Genomic DNA, 22,449 nt, shown 5'->3' on the forward strand with positions numbered 1-22,449 from the left:
TTTTAAACAAACAGCTGTTTTTTTTTCGGGTAGTGGGTTTAGATTTTTTGTATAATAAAATTATTTCTTTTCAATGTTATGTTTAAATTTAATCTATATGGATATGGGGCAATTACACTTCATCTGTGATTTCAATATATTGTAATCAATATATTTTATATATCTTACTGTACCCTATATTCTTTTATGTAAGAAATTAATAAAGATATTGAAAAAGATTTCCTTGTGAAGCTACATATATTCCCATAGAAACTTAGATATGCAGTATCACAGTGAATACTTCACAATACCTCTGACAATAACAAATAGAAATCAAGTAATTCCCAGTAAAATGGCACACAAGTAAGGAAGTGCAGATAATCTGAGCAAATTTGTACATTTGCAGATAACGTGAAAAGTCTGTGCCTCCTGTTGTTTTCAGTGAATAGCATTATCCATTCTACGTCAGCTACATGTCATGTCATGTCAGCTACATGCCATTTGAAAGGAACAACACTGGAGGCCCGGAACTTGCATAAGGAAAGCCAGCATCTACTGAAAATGAGGTGGGTTTGGATTGCAAAAGATAAACAGCAAAATTTGGGGAAAAAATGTTTGATTGAAAGAGGGAATCTCTCTGATGCTACATCAGAGGATCTGTTAAGAGGACAACCCCATCACCCCTCAAGAAAGTCAGTTCCATTAAAGATACAGTCTTGGAGGTTGAGGGCAATGCTGGTAAAATGTTAATGTTCTCTACATTACAACAATAATCATATTTCAATTGTTGTGAAGCATCATGCAATGTCAAGAACTTTGAAATATGCTACTTAAATACTAAATTCTTTTTATGGTCAATTGGAATTATCAACAACAGGAAGAGAAATGAGTTGGCGTAACAATAACCATGCACTCGACGTCAGTAGAACTGACTATGGGCTTTAGGAGAAGAAAGTCAGGCAATCTAGCACCAGTCCTCATTGAAAGGTCTGTAGTGGAAAGGGTGAGCAACTGTAAGTTCCAAGGTCTCAGCATCTCGTAGGACGTAGGACCTATTGTGGGCCCAGCACATGGATGCAACAATGAGGCTGTGCACTAGTGCCTCCACTTTTTTTTATGCTTAGGGAGCTTCAGCATGTCACTGAAGACTTCTACAGATATAGAGTGAAAAACATTCTGAGTGCTAGCATCATGGCCTGGTGTAGGAACTCCAGGGTACAGGAATGCAAGAGACAGCAGAGGATGGTGGATTCAGTCAGTTCCATCACAGATACAGCTCTTCCCATCATCAAGAACATCTATAATAGGCCATGTCTTAGGAAGGAAACATCCATCTTTAAGATCCATCTCCACCATTCCCTCTACTCATCGTTGACTTCGGGCTGGAGGTATAGGAGTCTGAAGACCCATACCTCTTGGTTCAACAACAACTTCTCCCCCACTCCCACCAGGTTCTTGAACAAATCTAAAAAGCCTTAATTCTGCTTGCATAGTCCACTGAACTTGCATTGATTCAATATTGTCCACTGAGTATAGATGTGCACAGTCTAGCTCTTCTCAGCCTCCTCAGAAAGCAGAGGCATTGGTGAGCTCTATCCATTAGGTAAAATGCATTCTGAGAGGTTGTGTGTGATGTCCACTCTCAGGGGTTTGAAACTGCTTACAGTTTCCACTGCTGTGTCTCCGACGTGAAGAGGGGGGTGAGTGTTGCAAGTTGCAAAGGAGTCGATACATCTCTTTGGTATTGTTGGCAATGAGGAAGAGATTATTTTCCTGGCACTCGGGCTCCAGCTCTTCCACCTGTAGGCCGCATCATCGTTGTTGACAATGATGTTTATGGTTTTTTGTTCATTCTGTCATGTAAGTTGTGCATAATTTATGTTAATTTATGCTTGTAATGTATTATGCTGCTGCAGGAAGCTAGTTTGCAGGCAAATATACCCTCCGTATGTATGCCCATGACAATAAACTTGAACTTGATATAAAGCGTACATTATTCTACATTATTGTTGTACGAACTGCCGCTCTATTAATCACAAAACACATAGCTCTCACATCAATGCATACCCACACTGCCATCATCAGATCATGGCTTATTAAATATCCTTTTTATTCTTCTCATACACTTAGCAACACACCAGACTTCATTTACCTAGACCACCTTTCTGCATTCCACCATGCAAACCACATTCCTCATGTTAGATACATTATGCTAAATGTAATCAGTCCAAGCAACTGAGGTGATTAAAAAAATTAAAACAGATTCTGTAACTAGAGAAAATCCATGGTATGATGTAATGGAGACAAATATTACTAGATTACCTAAAAAAAAGACTATACTAGAAGATTTAGCACGCCCTTTTCTCTTACCTGTGATTGGATGGAAATGTTTGAAGAACTGAACCAACAGATATCAGAGGAAACTACAATAAACTTGAGCAATGGTTACCTGATTACCTATCAGCACATTCGCAGTGGAGTAGAAACAGTCCATTTTCTCAGGTTTAATATTCTTTATTTGCTCTTTGTTGGTTAGCAGACTGAGAATTTTAGGATACCATGTGGTCATTATCTTTTTCTCTATTTTGCCATGCTCTATCACCACATTATTCTTGAAGGATTCACATTCAATTGGTCCTTTGCATCTAAATCAATAATCAAAACATCAAAGTAGAGCTGTCAAAGTAACAAAACCACAACACAATATAGTTGAATTACAGTACAATATTATTGGTGCTCACTAACTTTTTAATCCGAAGTTTATAAATGTCATTATCATAGTTTACACAGTACAGTAACAGGTCTTTCAACACAACTACTCCATGTCAACCAAGTTACCCACCCGAACTAGTTCTACTTGCCTATGTGTAGCCCTTATCCTTTCTTATCTATGTCCCTGTCTAAATGTATTTAAATGTTGTAATTACATATGCCCCTACCATTTCACTTCATTTACCCACTAGCACTCCTAGACTATCTAGTCTCTCTTTATAACTCAAGCCCTTCAATCCCAGGAACATTTGTAACATCTTGTGAAATGTTTCTGCACTCTTTCCAGCTTAATGACATCCATCTTGTAGCTAGGTGACCAGAACTGCATGCAGTACCCAAAGTGTAGTCTTACCAAAGCCTTGTGCAGCTGTAACATGACATCCAAACTCTTGTACTTAATGTATTGACCAATGAAGGCAAGAGTGCCAAACGTCTTCATCACCCTGTCTCTGTGTGTTGCCAATGTCAGGGAACTTTGTACTTTTACCCTTGGGTCTCTCAGTCCTACAACACTTTCCAGGGATTATAAGTTACTAACCATGTCATCTACATTAACATCCAAATCATTAGTATAAATAACAAACAAAAGGGACACAGCAGAGTTTACAGTGGCACACCACAGATTACAAGCTTCCAATCTAAAAAAATCTCTCTATTATCACCCTCTAACTCCTACCACCTAGGCAATTTTGTATCCTATTGGCTAGCTCAACCTCGATCCCACATGATCTAAATTTCTGGACTGGCTGAACCTTATCAAATACCTTGCTAAAGTCCATGTAAACAGCATCTACTTGTCTGCCTCCTCAAACTTTTTGGTCACCTCTTTCAAAAAACTCAGTCAAATTAGTGGGACATAATTGTCCACAATTCAAAGCCATTCTCGCTACCCCTAATCATTCCTCATCTTTCCAAACACAGGCAGGTCCTGTCACTCAGAATCCCTTCCAGTAACTTTCTCACCACTGATCCACTGATGCCAGGTTCACTAGTCTCTAGTTCCCCAGCTCACCAGTCTGTAGTTCAATAAAATGAAATTTTAAAATGTCCTATTTTTGCATCGTAAGTTGCCTTTTCATACCTACAATCTGACAGATCCAGAAGGAGCAGATTGGAAAAAGTAAGGTAACCTAAATCCAAAACTGTTTGCAGGACCGGGTGAAGGATGTAGAGATTTGTTTTGATCTCCTCTCTAGCTTTTACAAAACTCTCGTGCCAAGGATTAGAGAAGTCCAAACCTCTAAATAACAGAAAAAAAAATAATAATTTTAACTTAAATGAAATAAAATGTTACACGTATAAAATATACAGCTAAAAATCTCAGTACAACATTTTCAAACATAGAGATTAATTTTCTATTTGCCATTACTACTGATGCCAGCAAACTTGGATAAGCAGGGATTGGAAACATTGGTAGCAGGGGGATAAAAACTACTACCAGTGAGAATAAGGCAAGTAAATTGATAAGTTTAATCTGATATATGGCAAGACGCTGTTTCTTGAAACTTTTAAGTCAAAACCTGATTAATTATGTATTCGGTATTTGCAGCCAATTTTTCTTCTCAGTACATGGCTGGAAATATTATCTCATGGACCGCCTTGGATTAGAAGAGTTCTCAACTTTTTCCCAGAAAAGTGCAATCAAATTCAGATTTACTGTGCTATGTAAGAATACTAAAGGACCTTTGTCATAAACATTCAAAAAATGTTAATCAATTTCACGGACTGAGTTTGTTCTAGGTCCCACATGTGATGGGATCACCCACCAGAGAGTTTGCACTGAGAACCACAAGGTTTTCTTGACTTACAAGTTCTTTAATCACATGAAGATAATGATTGGAGCTCGTTTTACCCATGCAATTTTTGGCTTTGCTGATTGAGGGGCCACTTGCTGTTTATTAGGTTCAGTATCAGTGAAATTCTGCTCAGCTGGGACAAGTCAGCATTATAGTGACACCGATTTGCTTTCTTCTCCAGCCCAACAAGTGTATAATATATGTTTTGCAGATTTGCTGTATTTCATGAGCTCTGCTGGTGAGTAGATTCCAGATGTAAATGTTTCTTTTACATCTGGAAGTCCATGTGGAGTATTTGACATGGAAAGATGTTCATGCATTCACAAAGTTAAGTGACTGAATTAATGAATCTTGAATCTATATGAAATTAGCATTCTGGTAGCTGACTGCATCAGCACTTTATACTCACGTAGGCTCCTGTGGAAGAGGTTCTGAATCTTCATACTCCAGGCCTTTCACTTCTGGCTTTACAAGAACACTTTTCACTACAATATATGAAATGGATAATAAGTAGATTATATTTGTTGTTAAATCCTTAACTTTTAAAGTTAGCTACAATGTAAAGTACGGCTTTTCCTTTATTTTCAGTGCAGATCGATTGATATTACAGATGAATAAAACATACAGAGCTTATTACAATACCTATATAATATAAACACTAAATCAAAGACAGGCATCTACGACTGAATATAGAGGAACAATATTTCCTTCTCAGGAAAGTGAAGCAACAGAAACATCTTTAAAATTTATAGTAGATTCTGTTAAGTTATCTTGTTACAGTGAGTGTTTAGATACACACTTGCTGCATAAACATGAACTGTAATAGTAATCAGAACAACAATTCAATGTTGTTAAGTTTTCCACACTCAGAATTACACTTACCCTGAAATCAGAGGAAAGCAGGTTACAGAGGGAGTATTTTCAATGTTTCAACTCCACCATCAACAATAAATTAATTAAAATTAAAATTATCCAAAGTCCAATTGACAAAAAGTAAGAGTAATTTTGCTTAAAATATAGAATGAATGAATAAACAGACCATAATCAAACATGGGCATTATGGACAGATTAATGCTCCACAAACTTGCAGTAATAATCTAAATAGTACAGTATACCATAGGTGCACCCTCAGACAAATTTCACATCATCCCAGTCTTAAAAAGGTGACCTGTTATGTTTTGTCACTCCAAAACATAAAACTAATTGAAAGAAAAACAGAGACACCAAGACAAACATGTAGTCTTTGTTTTTACTTATAGCAAGACACACACTTATGATGTGGTGCTATAATAATGTATGTCATTCACATACTTTTACATATAAACTGTAATGAATTATGTAAACAAAGAATGCTTAATTAAATATATTTACAATATTACTCAAATTTTCCTGAAATATTAAATACACAACACTCCTCTCTGCTTCGCTAGGATCTCCAACTCAATATAGAATGCATCTCAACATATATATATATATACACACACATACACACACACACACATATATATATACATATTATATACAGTATATGCATATTCTGTATACTATATAATACAACTACTATATAGACATCCGCAGCATAGTAAATTTTAAATTATCCCATTCAGGCCTAAAGATTTAATCGTAGTAGAGGATTCCTCACTCTTGTGGGATAACTTCTTTGCTGGCGGGGGCTGGCGGGGGCTGGTGTTGCTCTGCTTGGCAGGAGAGACTTGTGGCTGTGAAACGATCTTCATGGTGGTTGTAGGAGTTGACTCAGGAACTGCAGGGAGTGGTAAGGACACCTTAGGCACCTTTCTTCTCTAACAATTGCCTCTGCTCTCCTCGACTGATTGATGTATTGTCTGCAGATGACAGCAGATGCAGTCTGCACAGCGTAGGAGAGTGGTCCAGTTCTGTTCTAAATTCTTCCAAGTGCCCACTTTTGATCTCCTCTGTAGTCCCTCACCAGGCCTGCTTGTCCAGGAGTGAAACATTGAACCTCCATGGTTGAGGCGCCCTCAATTTGGCTCGGCTGTTTGGCCTGCCAGTCTCTGTCAGAGACTGGATTTGAGAGATCCAAGTGTGAGCACAAGGGACGACCTAGGAGCAGCATAGCCAGTGAATTGTTGGTTGTGGAGTGTGCTGTATCGTGATATGCAAGGAGGAAATTGGTGAGCTTCCGGTTCAGCTTCAGTGTAGTGTGTTCTGCTGACATGACTTGCAGTGTGTTCTTTTGACTCCAGATAAACCTTTTCACCAAGCCATTTGTAACTGAGTGGTATGGTGCAGACATAATATGTCTTACATAGAACATAGAATAGTACAGCACTTTACAGGCCCTTCGGCCCATTATGTTGTGCCGACCCTCAAACCCTGCCTCCCATATAACCCCCCACCTTAAATTCCTCCATATACCCGTCTAGTAGTCTCTTAGACTTCACTAGTGTATCTGCCTCCACCACTGACTTGGGCAGTGCATTCCACGCACCAACCACTCTCTGAGTGAAAAACCTTCCTCTAATATCCCCCTTGAACTTCCCTCCCCATTCATCCCATTCATTTTCAGGAATGACTGAAACTGTTCTGCAACTAACTGTGGTCCATTGTCACTGACTAAGTGTTCTGGAACACCAGTCCTTGAGAAGATGCTTCTCCACACATCAACAGTGTGCGAGGCTGTAGTGGAGGCCACTGGGAACACTTCTGGCCACTTTGTAGCTGCATCCATTACCACCAAGAAATCTGTGTCCATTAATCTTTAGCCAAGGCAATGCAGGAAATTCCCAGGGATGGAGAGGCATTGTTCTTGGCATCTTCTGGTGATCTATCCCTGGTCACCAGACAAAGCTTCAAGCCAACACTTTCATTTTGATCATGCCTTGATGACCTGCATGTAGCTTCTCCAACACCAGCTCTCAGCTTGGATGGTACAATAACTCTCAATCCCCACATAAGGCAACCTCCGTCAAGGGCAAGTTCATCCTGGCACTGGTTAAAATAAGGGAACTGGAGTTTCTGCTGCACATCCAGACATTTTGGGTGGGCATATAGACTTGAGACAGTGTGGGGTCTATACTGGTTTTCCTTTGGATCATCTCTGCCATAACAGGGAGACTTTCGATTTGTGTTAAGGCAAATACTTCAAGAGGAGTGTCCGTTTTTGTAAATGTTTCAGGTATTTTTTCCAATGGTAAATGTGAAATACATCCGCTTTTCCATGATTAGACATCCTCTTGAATTTGATCTTGTAATTGTGTCCTCTAAGGAACAGAGCCCATCTCCGCATTTGTGCTGCTGCTGTTAGTGGAACACCCTTCTGTGGTTTGAAAATGGACACTAGCGGTTGATGATCAGTAACGAGGGCAAACTCTCTCCTATACAAGTATTGCTTGAAACATTTTACACCCCAAACCAGACTCAAGGACTTTTTGTTTGTGAATCTGTACATAATTTTTCTTTGCAGTAAGGGAACATGATGCTGAGACTATGAGGCGTTCACTTCCATCACTCGTAACATGTGTCACAACTGCACCTATACCTTCAGGTGAGGCGTTACAGACAAGCTTCACTGGATGATGTGGATAATAGTGTGTGAGTACAGTGTCTGATGTCATCATTTCCTTTACCTTTTTGAAAGCCATCTTATACTGCTTTGTCCATTGCCATTTCTTCCCAATCTGCAGTAATGATATTGCAGCACGATAGTCTGGTTTGGCAGGAACTTATTATAGTAATTGATGGATTCTAAAAAGAACCCTAACTGTGACATTTCCCTTGGCCTTAGGGAATCCATCACAGCTTGAATTTTCTCAGCACACCTGTGTAAACCTTGAATGTCAATGGTGTGGCCACAATAAGTGATGCTTTGTGTAAATGACTCACACTTTTTGTGTTGTGCACTGAGCCCATAATCTTCTAATCATTTTAAGACTGTCTTGAGATTTAGGAGATGTCCATAGTCATCCTTACTAGTAACAATGATGTCATCCAGTTAACACTGAGTACCTGGGCAGCCTTGCAGCCCCTGGTCCAGAGCTTTCTGCCAGAGCGCAGGTGCTCCTCTAGAAAAAATCCTATTATAATGATAAAGCCTTTTGTGAGTGTTTATGGTGATAAACACATTGGACTCTCCTTCCATCTCCAACTGTACACAGCCCTCAGCTAAGTCCACTTTGCTGGAGTGTTTTCCTCCAGAAAGATTTGCAAAGATATCCTCTATCCTGGACAGTCCAGTACAGAGTTGATGGTGACCTTAAAATCAGCACAGACCCTGACAGACCCATTCATCTTGTCTACTGGGACCACTGGTGTTGTCCACAGACCCCACTCAACCTTGGACAGAATGCCTTCAGTCTGCATGCAATCTAGTTCGCTGGCTACTTTATCATGGATGGTATGAGGAATCCAAAGGGCTTTGTAAAACTTGGGTGTGGCATTTTCATTTGATACTATTTTATCCTTGATATGTTTGAGTTTTTCAATGCCATCCTTGAACACTGCTGTGACCTAATCCCGTACCTTCCTTTAAGTCACCCTCGGTTGACTCTGTTGCAGGGGATGTGGCATGAAAATAGTGGGTAGATCTCAAATCAAGTTGTAGTTGTCTCAGCCAATTAGATTGCCACAATGCAGATCCCTTGGTTCCTCCACACTGTCTTGAATTCTGCCATTAACCTTGTTCTCCACCTTCAACTTCAATCTTCTGTGATTAATGTATAAGGACTTCCAAATCTGTTCAAAGTAGTGTAAATTTTCACTGGTTGTATAATGTTTCTTTTCCATTTTCCTGATAATATGGGGGGGGGGGGGGAGGATCACATTTTCTCACATGGACAATCCAGGACAGAGTTCCCAAACTGGAAACCAGGGATGAACCAGGAGATCCATTCCATACTAAAGTCTCGGACTGTGGCATTCAAATCAGGTGACTTTGCACAAGATTGAGATACAACTCCATAAGGCTACGAGGGGTGTCCAGAGACAAAACCAGAACACAATAGAGTCCCAGGCCAGCTTTCAGTTGTGGCAGGGCTTACATGCTGTGACAGACAAAACAAAATCAGGCAGCATTGCCGACAACAGTGCATCCCATCCCAGTGAGGTCAATGCACGTTTTGAATGGAAGAGGATTAGAACATCACCATCCACACCAACAGCCTCAAATGCACCTGAACCCACCATCACCATAATGGGCATAAGATTGGTTTCCAGAATATGAGCCTGCAAAAAGCTACCAGCCCAGGTGGAGTCCTGGCTATGTTGTTAGCTCCTGGACAGATCGGCTGTTGGGGGAATTTGCAGAAATGTTTAGTCTCTCTGCATTTCAGTCTGAGGTCTCCACCTGATTTAAGAATGCTACTGTCATCTCAGTAGCTAAGAAAAACAGGGTAATGCACCTTAATGGCTACTGCCTGGTGGCTCTGACATCCACCATCATGAACTACTTTGAGAGGCTGACCTTGACACACAGCCTCGACCCACTGCAGTTCAGCTACTGCTGAACCAGGTCTGCAGCGGAAACCATCTCCCTGGCCCTACACTCACCTCTGAAGCAAATAGGTATGTTAGACTTCTGCAGCATCAGTAGAGGCTGCCTGGCCTGCTGAGTTCCTCCAGCATTTTGTGTGTACTGTTTGGATTTCCTGCACCTGCAGAGTTTCTCTTGTTTATGTTAAACTATTGGTTAATGACCATAGCTCCACTTCAATACTATAATTCTAAGCAAACCCATCACCAGATTCCTAAACCTGGGACTCAACACTTCCCTCTACAACTGAATCCTTAATTTCCTGACCAACAGACTGCCATTGGTAACGATGAGCAGCGACACCTCTACCACAATTATTCTCTACACTGGCAGCCCACAAGGCTGTGGCCTTGGCCCCCTGCATTACTCCCTGTACACGCACAACTGCATGGTCAGATTCTGTTTTAAATCCATGTGCAAGTTTGCCTATGATACCACTGTAGCGGGCTATTTCTCAAATAACCATGAGCCCATGTACAAGAAGGAAATAGAGAGCCCAGTGGCATGGTGTCATGTCAACAAAATTTCCACCAAAAATTGCTGGTCATTGAGTTTCGGAAGGGTGTGGTGTTTGTGTGCTCTATACTTCCTCAGGGGTCAAAGGAAACTCGCTAATGTCCCTGTTCAACCTGACCATGGATACATCGAAGCTTGGAATGGCAACTGCTCTACCCAAGAATGCAAGAAATTGGAGACAGGCCGGCCTATCATGAAAATCAGCCTCCCCTCAGCTGACTCTACCTACCCTTTCCGCAGCCTCAGGAAAAGAACCAACATTCCTAGCCCCGTCGTTCTCTCTTCTGGCCTCCTCCATTGGGCAAAAGCTTGAAAAACATCTTCTATCATGTTATAAGATGAAGTAGATTGAGAGATCAAGAGTTTGTCTCTATCATACAAGAGGATGTCTTGTACAGTAAAGCTGAACTCTTGATCTCTCAATCCACCTTGTCATGGCGATTGAACCTTATCTGTCACCTGCACTGCACTTACTCTGTAAACGTAACATTACATTCTGCATTCTGTTATTAATATTCCCTGTGTAATCCTCAGCAGCTTCATGTTGGGAATGACCCATATGGATGGCATGCAAAGCAAAGATTTTACTGTACCTCAGTACCTCTGACAATAATAAATCAGTTACCAGCCTGGCAGTTTATCAAATGCCTTCAAAAAATTTGTTCTTATATCCATTGTACATGCTATTTCTTCAAAGATTCTATGTTGATTTGCCTGTGACAGATAATACACCAAATGGCCTGCAGTATCCTGCTTTCAGTATTGGAACAAATGCTTTGTACTCGTTCATTAACAAACTATTGTGAAGAGAATTTTCTTTCCTCATCGATCCATTCTGGAAATGGTGACACATGTTAACATCTACGTAACCCTCTATTATTTCTCTCAAGAGGCTTTTCATCACGATTAGCTATTTCAACCCAGAACAAGTGAACTTTTCACTATCGAGTACTGTATATATTATAAAGAAATAGTCTCACAGTGAATAAGATGATGTTTGTACATACCCAAAAATCTCTTCATGCTATTTTCAAAATCTTTGGCAACTTCTTCAAACAGTTCATGAATGATTACCTCCCTCATTTTTCCTTCTCTCAGCGAGAGTGGTACCAGAGTCAAAATTGAGTCCAGCCACTGCTGCTGGATTGGTACCACAGGACTGCTCTCCACGCACTGTTTCATGAATAAGTAATTTAACTGAAATTGAATAAAACGCATCAGAAGATGTATTTCAGAAAACACACATCCTACTTAAGTACGGTAATTGCTAATTCTTCAGTCCTCAGTCACAAATGACAAAATAATGCCCTTGAATGTCCCGTCACAGTAATACCCAAAATCTACTCTTATTTTCTTTTGCATTTATGTTTGATGTAGTTAATAGTGAATAGAGAGGGAGAAACTGAGCAAAGTCAAAGAATTATTAACAAAAACACATTATTGTTTGTACATGCTTTAAGTCATACTTGATGCAATCCAGACATGGTAAAATCTTCTTAAGTGAATTTTTTTAATCAAGGAGGATCTTTATCAGCCAGTTAAGATCCAAGGATTTGCAAATGGCTTTCAATTCAGATAAGTGCAAAATGCTGCACTTTTGAAAGTCAAACCAGGGTAGAACTTAGTAAATGGCTGGTCCCTAGGGGATTTTGTGGAACAGAAGGCCCTAGGAGTTCAAGCAAACAGTTAACTGAAAGTAGTATCACAGATACACGGGGTAGAGGACAAGGCATTTGACATGCTGACCTTCATCATTGAGTACACAGCCATGCCTATGATTGATTAATGAGCAAGAAATGATTCACTGTTTTTTTTCTGTAGTTTTGATGCACCATCAATAACTCTCTGAGACGTGAGACGAGATATAGGCTTTTATTGACTGGAAGAAAGAACAAGCAGCAATTGGCCACCATACTACATCCTGGAGACTGAGCGCAGGGCTTAGGCCCCAATCACCTTTATACCGGGGTCTGTGGGAGGAGCCATGGTCAGTGGGAGGAGCCACAGGAGCAGTCAGCGGGGCGGGGGTGGGGGGGGGCATGTCCAGACAGGTATATGTAGTTCACCACAAGTTTACACACATCTATACTTCGGAAATCACTTCTTAGAACTTACCCTTCGCTTCTTCTGCTCGCTGTTCATCTGCAAGTGAAAGAAATACAATATTTATTATGCATCTCTGTCCAATAATTCCTTTATACAACGCCAACAGGTATACTCAACATGCTGATGTTTTTCTATATAGATTATTGATGCTTTCTTGACAACTAACAGTTAAATCTATCCTTGCCTGCAGTATCTTTATGTTCAACGAGTTGTTCCCATAATTCTTTCAAAATTAACTTGCTTTTCTGACTTTAATTCTTTTAAATGGTTTTTCATCAATAACTGAAATTGTTGGGTCCAGAACAAGAAATTGCCTAATTCCTTTGAAAGAACATATATATTTAAGTGAAATCAGTTATTGCTGTGGTGGGAGTTGGTTGCATTCCATTTCTGAAGGCAGGGCACATTAAGGGATGAAAGAATGGAGATTTCCCAGTGATAACTATGAGGATTTTAAATTTGATATTTTGAATAATGAAGTATTCACAAATGTTTGTGAAAAGAAATTTAGAGAAAATGGGACTCAAAATGCTTTATTAATGATATAAATACAAAATTTCCAGTATATTTCTTAAGGAGATTCAAGTAATATTATAATTAGTGAAACTTGAAAAGACAAAGATTAATTTCACATTGTTTTCTATTTGGGCTTTGTTTTGAACTTTTCTGTTTAAGTTCACTGCCTTGAAGGTGAAGGCCCGCAATAATTATTCTCCGTTCAGAGGCATAGGTTTCAATAATTGTTTTATGAGCTGTTCAAGCTTTGTGACCTGGGCAGCAAATTTTCTTGTACTATGTACTTTGTATAATGTGCAAAGTGAGCAACCCTTGATTACATGGATGTGGAGAATGATAGAAAGAAACTGTGTACTCTTCAAGATGCCATTTTCTCAGATTGAAGTTGACACAAGAGGGGAGAAACTTATTCAATTTAAACAATGTTTTATTATAATTCTTGTTGATTCTTTCAATGTTGATGGAATCTCAATGCAATATGTTCTTCCAAAAGCCCAGATATTTACATTACAGTTTTGCCCAAAGCTGTGTTGCCAAGAACTGAATTTGCATCATCCATTCTAAGGAAGTTTCAAAATCTGCGAATCTACCATTAATTCAGACAGATTATGGTGACTCTAAATATAAAAGATGAAAGACTTTGTGTACTTCCCTTTGTGTGAGAATGAACATGTTACACAAAAGCTTTTGCAACTTTCTATACAACTTCAAGAAATTGGTCACCACTATCATTCCCCATCCAAAACTGGCCAGGATGTGGCTTTCTATCCAAATTACATATCAAGGGTAATTTTTAAAATGCACCTAATTTTGGGGGCAAAGTTACTTTTGTTCACATTAAGCCATTATTATTTCTCTAAATTCAATTAGTTAATTGATCTTGTAATTGAAACCCATCATCATTAAGTCAATATTTGGAAATGGGAAAATGTAAAATCTCCTCCTCTTCATTGTGTTACCAGAGAAATTTCTGTTCTTGTTGTGCACTGAAAGTGATGAGCTCTTATTTTGACTCACAAGAGATCTTCTGCTTGTTTTTTTCTTCATAAGTTTGCATGGAGCTTGGGTATAGCTTAACTAAATATAGTTGATACATTATGTTTAGCTATGTCTGAGCTCCGTGCAAAATGAAATAATGCCTTTCTTTGGCATGTTTGTGTGAATAATTAGGTTTACATGCCTGATGGAAGCTTAGTGAATTATTTTTAATTTTCTCACAGTGTCTTTTGAACCATCTATCGACGACTTATTGCACAGAAACAAAATAGTAAATTGTTTGCTAAAATATAATTAGTTTTATGTCTATTTAAAAAATAGACTAGATAAGCTTGTTGGAAAAATAAATATACCCTGAAAGTTCCATTCTTGTTGCATTTTGCTGTATGAATGCTTAAATGAGAGAGAAAGCAAAACTCTCTGTATTTAATCTTCAAAATAAAATTCTGGCTTTTGCTTGAAAGGAAGTATCAAAATTGATTGCTTCTGACTAGGATACTGAGGTTTTAACATTATAAAGCTAAAAGAAGGAATACAGTGAAGGAAAAAAAAGGAGTTAATACGTTAAATAAATGTGGGTTATTCATATTTTAGCAAAAGACAATAATCACTCACTGTAGAAGGCAATTGAGGCTCCGGAGTGCTTGGTTCCTGTTTCTCAATTTCTTGCATTACTTCATCATAAATTCTACGTGCATCATCAATGCTATAAATTTAAGATTAATAGTGTAAGTATTATTGAGGGAACCTTTGCATGCAAATGCATATATGCAAATAAGCTTTTGGTCAAGAAGTGGGATCAAGTCAAAACTCCAGACTTCCTTAGTTGTGGAAAGGAAAAGCACAGTGCATCTTAAAATATGCATGTGATAAACAGACAGATAGGATTACCTACATTGGGGTCATAATACACCATCTTCATAGATCATCTTAATTACCATTTTAATAGACTGAATTGGAGAATTGTTACATCAATTGACCCACTGAATGCAGGTACAAACCTTTGGAGACACAAATTTTGTCTTTGAGATTTCAATTGTATATGTTCCCGAAGTTGCTATATGATTGAGATTGGAGTTTCATATACACAATCGTGCAGATTCAACTGTCATCTCAAATCCCTTTGCGTCACAGATTTTTGGATTTTCTCCCTGTTTAGAAGGTAGTCTGTACATTTATTTCTACTACCAAAGTGCATGACCATGCATTTCCCAGCATTGTATTTCATTTACCACTTTCTTGCCTATTCTCCTAATCTGTCTAAGTCCTTCTGCAGCCTTCCTGTTTCCTCAACACTACCTGCCCCTCCACCAATCTTCATATCATCTGCAAACTCGGCAACAAAGCCATCTATTCTGTCATCTAAATCAATGATATACAACATAAAAAGAGGTGGTCCCAACACCGACCCCTGCAGAACACCACTAACCACTGGCAGCCAACCAAACAGGATCCTTTTATTCCCACTCACTGGCTCCTACCAATCAACCAATGCTCTAACCATGTTAGTAACTTTGCTATAATACTATGGGCTCTTAACCTGGTAAGCAGCCTCACGTGTGGCACCTTGTCAAGGCCTTTTTGAATGTCCAAATATACACCATCTACTGCATCCCCTTTATCTATCCTACTTGTAATCTCCTCAAAGAATCCCAACAGGTTTATCAGGTGAGATTTTCCCTTAAGGAAACCATGCTGATTTTGTCCTATCTTGTCCTGTGTCACTGAGTACTCCATAACCTCATCCTTAACAATTGACTCCAACATCTTCCCAACCACTGAGGTCAGGCTAACTGGTCTATAATTTCCTTTCTGCTGCCTTCCTCCTTTCTTAAAGAGTGACATTTGCAATTTTCCAATCCTCTGGCACTGTAGTCTGGTGTAGTTTTTTTCTGTGTTGTTTTTACATAGTTCAGTCTAGTGTTTGTACTGTGTCATGTAACACTATGGTCCTGAAAAAACGTTATCTAATTTTTACGATGTACTGTACCTGCAGTTATGGTCAAAATGACAATAAAAAGTGACTTGACTTGAGTTGATATCAGATTCCAATGATTTTTGAAAGATCATTACTAATGCCTCCACAATCTCTATTGTTACCTCTTTCAGAACCCTAGGGTGCAGTTCTTCTGGTCCGGGTGACTCATGTACCCTTAGGTCTTCCAGCCTTTTGAGCATCTTCTACCCTGTAATAGTAACTGCACTCACTTCTCTTCCCACACACTCTTCAACATCTGTCTTCCACAGTGAAGACTGGTGCAAAATTCTCATTTAGATCATTTGCCATCTCTTTGTCCCCCATTATTATTTCTTCAGTCTCATTTTCTAGTTGTCCTATATCCACTCTCATCTCTTTTGTTTTTTACATACTTGAAAAAGCTTTAACTTTCCACTTTGATATTGTTTGCTAGCTTGCTTTCATATTTCTTTTCCCTCCTAATAATTCATTTAGTTGCTCTCTTCTCATTCCTCTATCTTCCCACAAATTTTTGCTTTGTTGTATGCCCTCTCTTTTGCTTTTACATTAGCTTTGACTTCCCTTGTCAGCCACAGATGCTATTTTGCTATTCGAGTATTTCTTCATTTTTGGGATACATCTATCCAGCATCTTCCTTATTTTTCCCAGAAATTCATACCAATGCTGCTCTGCTGTCATCCCTGTCAGCATCTCCTTCTAACTTACTTTAGCCATAAGATCATAGGAGCAGAAGTAGGCCATTCAGCCCATCGAGTCTGCTCCACCATTCAATCATAGGCTGATCCAATTCTTTAGTCATCCCCACTCCCCTGCCTTCATACCCTTTGATGCCCTGGCTAATCAAGAACCTATCTATCTCTGCCTTAAAAGCATCCAATGACTTGGCCTCCACAGCCATTCATGGCAACAAATTCCACAGATTTACGACCCTCTGACTAAAGTAATTACTTAACATCTCTGTTCTAAGTGGCATCCTTCAATCCTGAAGTTGTGTCCTCTTGTCCTAGACTCCCCTACCATGGGAAATAACTTTGCTATATCTAATCTGTTCAGGCCTTTAACATTTGGAAAGTTTCTATGAGAACCCCCTTCATTCTCCTGAACTCCAGGGAATACAGCTCAAGAGCTGCCAGACGTTCCTCATACAGTAACCCTTTAATTCCTGGAATCATTCTTGTGAATCTTCTCTGAACCCTCTCCAATATCAGTATATCTTTTCTAAATTAAAGAGCCCAAAACTGCACACAATATTCCAAGTGTGGTCTCACAAGTGTCTTATAGAACCTCAACAACACAACCCTACTCTTATATTCTATACCTCTAGAAATAAATGCCAACATTGTATTCGCCTTCTTCACAACCAACTCAACCTGGAGGTTAACCTTTAGGATATCTTGCAAAAGAACTCCCAAGTCCCTTTGCATCTCTGCATTTTGAATTCTCTCCCCATCTAAATAATAGTCTGCCCATTTATTTCTTCCACCAAAGTGCATGACCATTCACTTTCCAACATTGTATTTCATTTGCCACTTCTTTGCCCATTCCCCTAAACTATCTAAGTCTCTCTGCAGGCTCTCTGTTTCCTCAACACTACCCACTCCTCCACCTATCTTTGAATCCTCAGCAAATTTAGCCACAAATCCATTAATCCCATGGTCCAAATCACTGACATATGTCATAAAAAGCAGCAGTCCCAACACCAACCCTTGTGCATCTCTTTTGTCTACCCTGCTTGTAATTTCCTCAAAAGATTGCAGTAGGTTAGTCAGGCAGGATTTTCCTTTCAGGAAACCATACTGGCTTTGGCCTATCTTGTCATGTGCCTCCAGGTACTCCGTAATCTCATCCCTAACAATCAATTCCAATAACTTCCCGACCACTGATGTCAGGCTAACAGGTCTATAGTTTCCTTTCTGCTGCCTCCCACTCTTCTTAAATAGTGGAGTAATATTTGCAATTTTCCATTCATCCGGTACAATGTCAGAATCTATCGATTCTTGAAAGATCATTGTTAATGCCTCCACAATCTCTCCAACTACTTCCTTCAGAACCTGAGGGTGCATTCCATCAGGTCCAGGAGTTTTATCCACCCTCAGACCATTAAGCGTCTTGAACACCTTCTCAGTCGTAATTTTCACTGCACATACTTCACTTCCTTGACACTCTTGAATGTCCAGTATACTGCAGATGTCTTCCACTATGAAGACTGATGCAAAATATGCATTCAGTTCCTCTGCCATCTCTGTGTCTCTCAATACATTATCTCCAGTGTCATTTTCTATTGGCCCCATATCTACCCTCAACTCTCTTTTACCCTTTATATACCTAAAAAAGTATTTTCTTTGATATTAGTCACCAGTTTCCTTTCATAATTCATCTTTTCCTTCCTAATGATCTCCTTAGTTTCCTTCTGCAAGTTTTTAAAAGCTTCCCTATCCCTTATCTTCCCACTAGCTTTGGCTTCCTTGCTTTTACTTTGGCTCTGACTTCACTTGTCAGCTACGGTACTGTCCTTCTTCCATTCAAAAATTTCTTCTTATTTGGAATATATCTGCCTTGCACTTCCCTCATATTTTGCAGAAACTCCAGCCATAGCTTCTCTGCTGTCCTTCCTGCTGGTGTCCCTTTCCAGGCAACTTTGGCCAGTTCCTCTCTCATGTCATAGTAATTTCCTTTATTCCACTGAAATACCAACACATTGGAATTTAGTTTCTACTTCTCAAATTTCAAAGTGAACTTGATCATATTGTGATCACTGTTCCCTAAGGGTTCCTTAATGTTAAGCTCTCTTATCACCTCTGAATCATTGCAAAACACCCAATCCAGCACAACCAATTCCCTCTTGGGCTCAACAACAAGCGGTTCTAAAACGCCATCCCTTAGATATTCTACAACTTCACTCTCTTGAGGTCCAGAACTGGCCTGGTTTTCCCAATCCACTTTCATGTTCAAATTCTCAACAATTATCATGACATTGCCTTTCTGACACGCCTTTTCTATCTCCTGCTGTAATTTGTAATCCACATCCTGGCTGCTGTTTGAAGGCCTGTATACATCTGCGATTAGGGTCCTTTTACATTTGCCATTTCTTGACTCAACCCATGGAGGCTCTACACCTTCTGATCCTATGTCATCCCTTTCTAATGATTTAATATTACTTCTTATACACAGGGCCACACCCCCCCTCCCCCTCTGCCTACTATCTTTCCAATACACCATATATCCTTGGACGTTGAGCTCCCAATGCCAGCCATCCTTTAGCCAAGTTTCGGAGATGATCACAGTGACATACTTGCCGATCTGTAGCCGAATTTCAAGATCGTCCATTTTATTTCTTATGCTGCGTGCATTCAGTCCAGTATTTGTTGCTTTCTGTTTTAACTGCACCATGCCTCTATTGCCCTGTAAATCATCCCATTGGCTGTGATTATGTTTCATCTCCTGCCTGTCCTTTCTATCATCTCTGTTACACGCTATCTTTGATTTATTTCTGTTTTCCCCTTCCTCAATTCTATCACTCTGGTTCCCATCCCCCTGCCAAATACATTTAAACCCTCCCTAACAGCCCTATTAAACCTGCCTACTAGGATATTGGACCCCTTTGGGTTCAGGTGTATCCCATCCTTTTTGTACAGGTTGTGCCTCCCCCAGAAGAGGCCCCAATGATCCAGGAACGCGAAGCCCTGCCCACTACACCAGTCTCCCAGCCACACATTAATATGCCTGATCATGCTATTCTTGCGCTCATTAGCACACGGCACAGGCAGAAATCCTGAGATTATGACCCTGGAGGTCCTGCTTTTCAGTTTCCTACCTAACTCCCTGAATTCTCTCTTTAGGACTGCCTCGCTTTTTCTACCTATGTCATTGGTACTAACTTGTACCAAGACTTCTGGCTGTTCACCCTCTCCCTTCAGAATACTCTGCACCCAATCCAAGACATCCCGTACCCTGGCACCTGGGAGTATCTCTATCAGGCTGACAGAACCTCCTGTCTGTTCCCCTCACTATGGAATCCCCTATGACTACCCCATTCCTCATCTTCCTCTTTCCCATGGAACATGGCTCACAGCCAGTGCTCCTCTCTCATACCACTGTAATTTCCTTTACTCATCTGAAATACTGCTACATCACACTTCAATTTCTTCCTTTCAAATTTCAAGTTGAGCTCAATCATATTGTGATCACTGCCTCCTTGGGGTTCTTTTACCTTCAGCTCCCTAATCACCTCTAGTTCATTACTTAACTCTCAATCCAGTATAGCTGATTCCCTAGTAAGCCATCTTGTAGGCATCCAACACTCACTTTCTTGAGATCCATTACCAACCTGATTTTCCGATTCAATTTGCATGTTAAAATCTCCCATGACTATCCTAACATTATTCTTTTGATACAACTTTTCTATTGCAACAAGCTCATCCACTTTATTTCTTATACTCCGTGCACTGAGATATAACACTTGGTGTACTATATTTGCTACCCTTTTTGATTCTGCATCCCTAATGCACTGATACCCACCCTGCTGGCTGCAATTTTGTCTTGTCATCTACCTGCCCTACCTGACAGTCTGACTGCACGCTAACTTTGCTTTTTTACCAAATGTCCTATCCTGAATCCCTTCACTCCATTCCCAACCCCCTGCCAAATTAGTTTAAACCTTCCCCAACAGCTCTAACAAACCTGCCTGTGAGAATATTGGTCCCCCTCGGGTTCTGGTCCAACCTGTCACTTTTGTACAGGTCATACCTCCCCCAGAAGAGATCCCAATGATCCAACAACCTGAAGCCCTGCCTCCTGCACCAGCTTCTCAGCCACACATTAATCTGCCAAATCATCCTGTTCCTACCCTCACTGGCGCGTGGTACAAGCAGCGATCCAGAAATTACTACCTGGGAGGTCCTGCTTCTCAGCTTTCTGCCTAGCTCCCTAAATTCTCTCTTCAGGACCCCTTTGCTTTTCCTTTCTATGTCATTGGTACCAATATGTAGCAAAATATCTGGCTGCTGTCCCTCCCCCTCCAAAATACTGTGGACACAATCTAAAACGTCCCTGACCCTGGCACCTGGGGAGTAACATACCATCCAGATGTCATTCACGTCCACAGAATCTCCTGTCTGTTGCTCTAACTATTGATCCAAAGCTCTTTTTAAATTGCAAATCTGCTGCTTCCATTCAGCACTGACATATATAGCCACTTACTACAAATACGAATGACATTTTCATGTAATCTACTGTATGTATTTGCAATCAAATTTTTTGCAGTCAGCCTAAATCACACCTTTTTCAGAAATGAACTTATCTTAGAATTTCATTTAAGTGATCTTCCATCTTTTAGCTTCCTACGATTAAGGTGAAATTATGAATTCATGGAAAGGAAATGCAAATGACCAATATTAATACAAATGGAGATAGTCAAACTCACTACATTTTCACTGCATCACTATCAACCTGTGATCGCAATTGTACACATGCATCCCAATTGCATTACTGAACAAAAGTTTACAGTTGTTGCGATTGCGTATAATTTGCTCATGAAAGAAAGTCTTCTTTAATAAATGCGACACTTTGAAACATTCTACTTACATGATTTTACCAAGTAACTGTTGGTGATACTTGCAGGAACTATAACTCATGAGTTTGCTTGTAGAAAGTTCATTATTCACTATTGACTCAGATATAGGGAATATAGGAGGCAGTCGAATTCTATTATCAGGCTGGGGTGCACAGGAATTTCTAAATTTCTTTGAGGCCTTCATCTAAATTAGTAAAGAAAGAAAATTAACAAAAAAATTCCTAAAGATCATTTAATATTTTTTCTGTTAGTAAAACATAAAGAACAAAGGTGAAATTAATTACATATTAATTAATATTATGTTATTATATTAATATTAATTGCATATTAATTAATATATTTGCAATATACAGTGCAAATGCAGAAGATTTGGCCTAAAGTTCCTTCTCATCTATCATGTAACTTGTCATAAAGTGGAAAAGGATTTTTTTTATGTTTCTAAAACAAATTACAATTTTTTTTAAAGGCTATGCTGCTAAACCCCTCTTTGTATTATCAATCTCTTGATCCATCCTCCGTTGTATAACTTTATTTTATCTGCCTTGAAGATGCATTCTTTAAGATCTGTCCACTCTTCCAAGCTGTCTGTTCTGAGATATTCTTCCAGTTTTGACTTTTTAAAGCAAAGCATAGATGTAAAGCTGAAATGTTAGTTGTTTCATTCTTTTCTCTTTTATTTGACACCAAAATGTGTAATCAAAGCAATTTG

General features: G+C 39.5%; 1 protein-coding gene across 1 annotated transcript in view; it reads right to left on the bottom strand.

Annotated features, from left to right (window-relative positions):
* Positions 1-21,811, bottom strand: part of dnah12 (dynein, axonemal, heavy chain 12) — a 160,435-nt gene extending 138,624 nt beyond the window's left edge. Inside the window, exons 1-7 of the mRNA XM_073072245.1 lie at positions 21,752-21,811; positions 14,806-14,896; positions 12,688-12,714; positions 11,580-11,769; positions 4,957-5,032; positions 3,833-3,991; positions 2,429-2,624 (exon numbers count right to left, since the gene is read on the bottom strand). Of these exons, the coding sequence (XP_072928346.1) occupies positions 2,429-2,624; positions 3,833-3,991; positions 4,957-5,032; positions 11,580-11,769; positions 12,688-12,714; positions 14,806-14,896; positions 21,752-21,801 (789 nt within the window). The 5' untranslated portion in view covers positions 21,802-21,811. The remainder of the gene's footprint in view (positions 1-2,428; positions 2,625-3,832; positions 3,992-4,956; positions 5,033-11,579; positions 11,770-12,687; positions 12,715-14,805; positions 14,897-21,751) is intronic.
* Between the last annotated feature and the right edge of the window lie 638 nt (positions 21,812-22,449).

The sequence above is a fragment of the Hemitrygon akajei genome, chromosome 19 (genome assembly GCF_048418815.1).
Source record: "Hemitrygon akajei chromosome 19, sHemAka1.3, whole genome shotgun sequence".
Lineage (NCBI taxonomy): Eukaryota > Metazoa > Chordata > Chondrichthyes > Myliobatiformes > Dasyatidae > Hemitrygon > Hemitrygon akajei.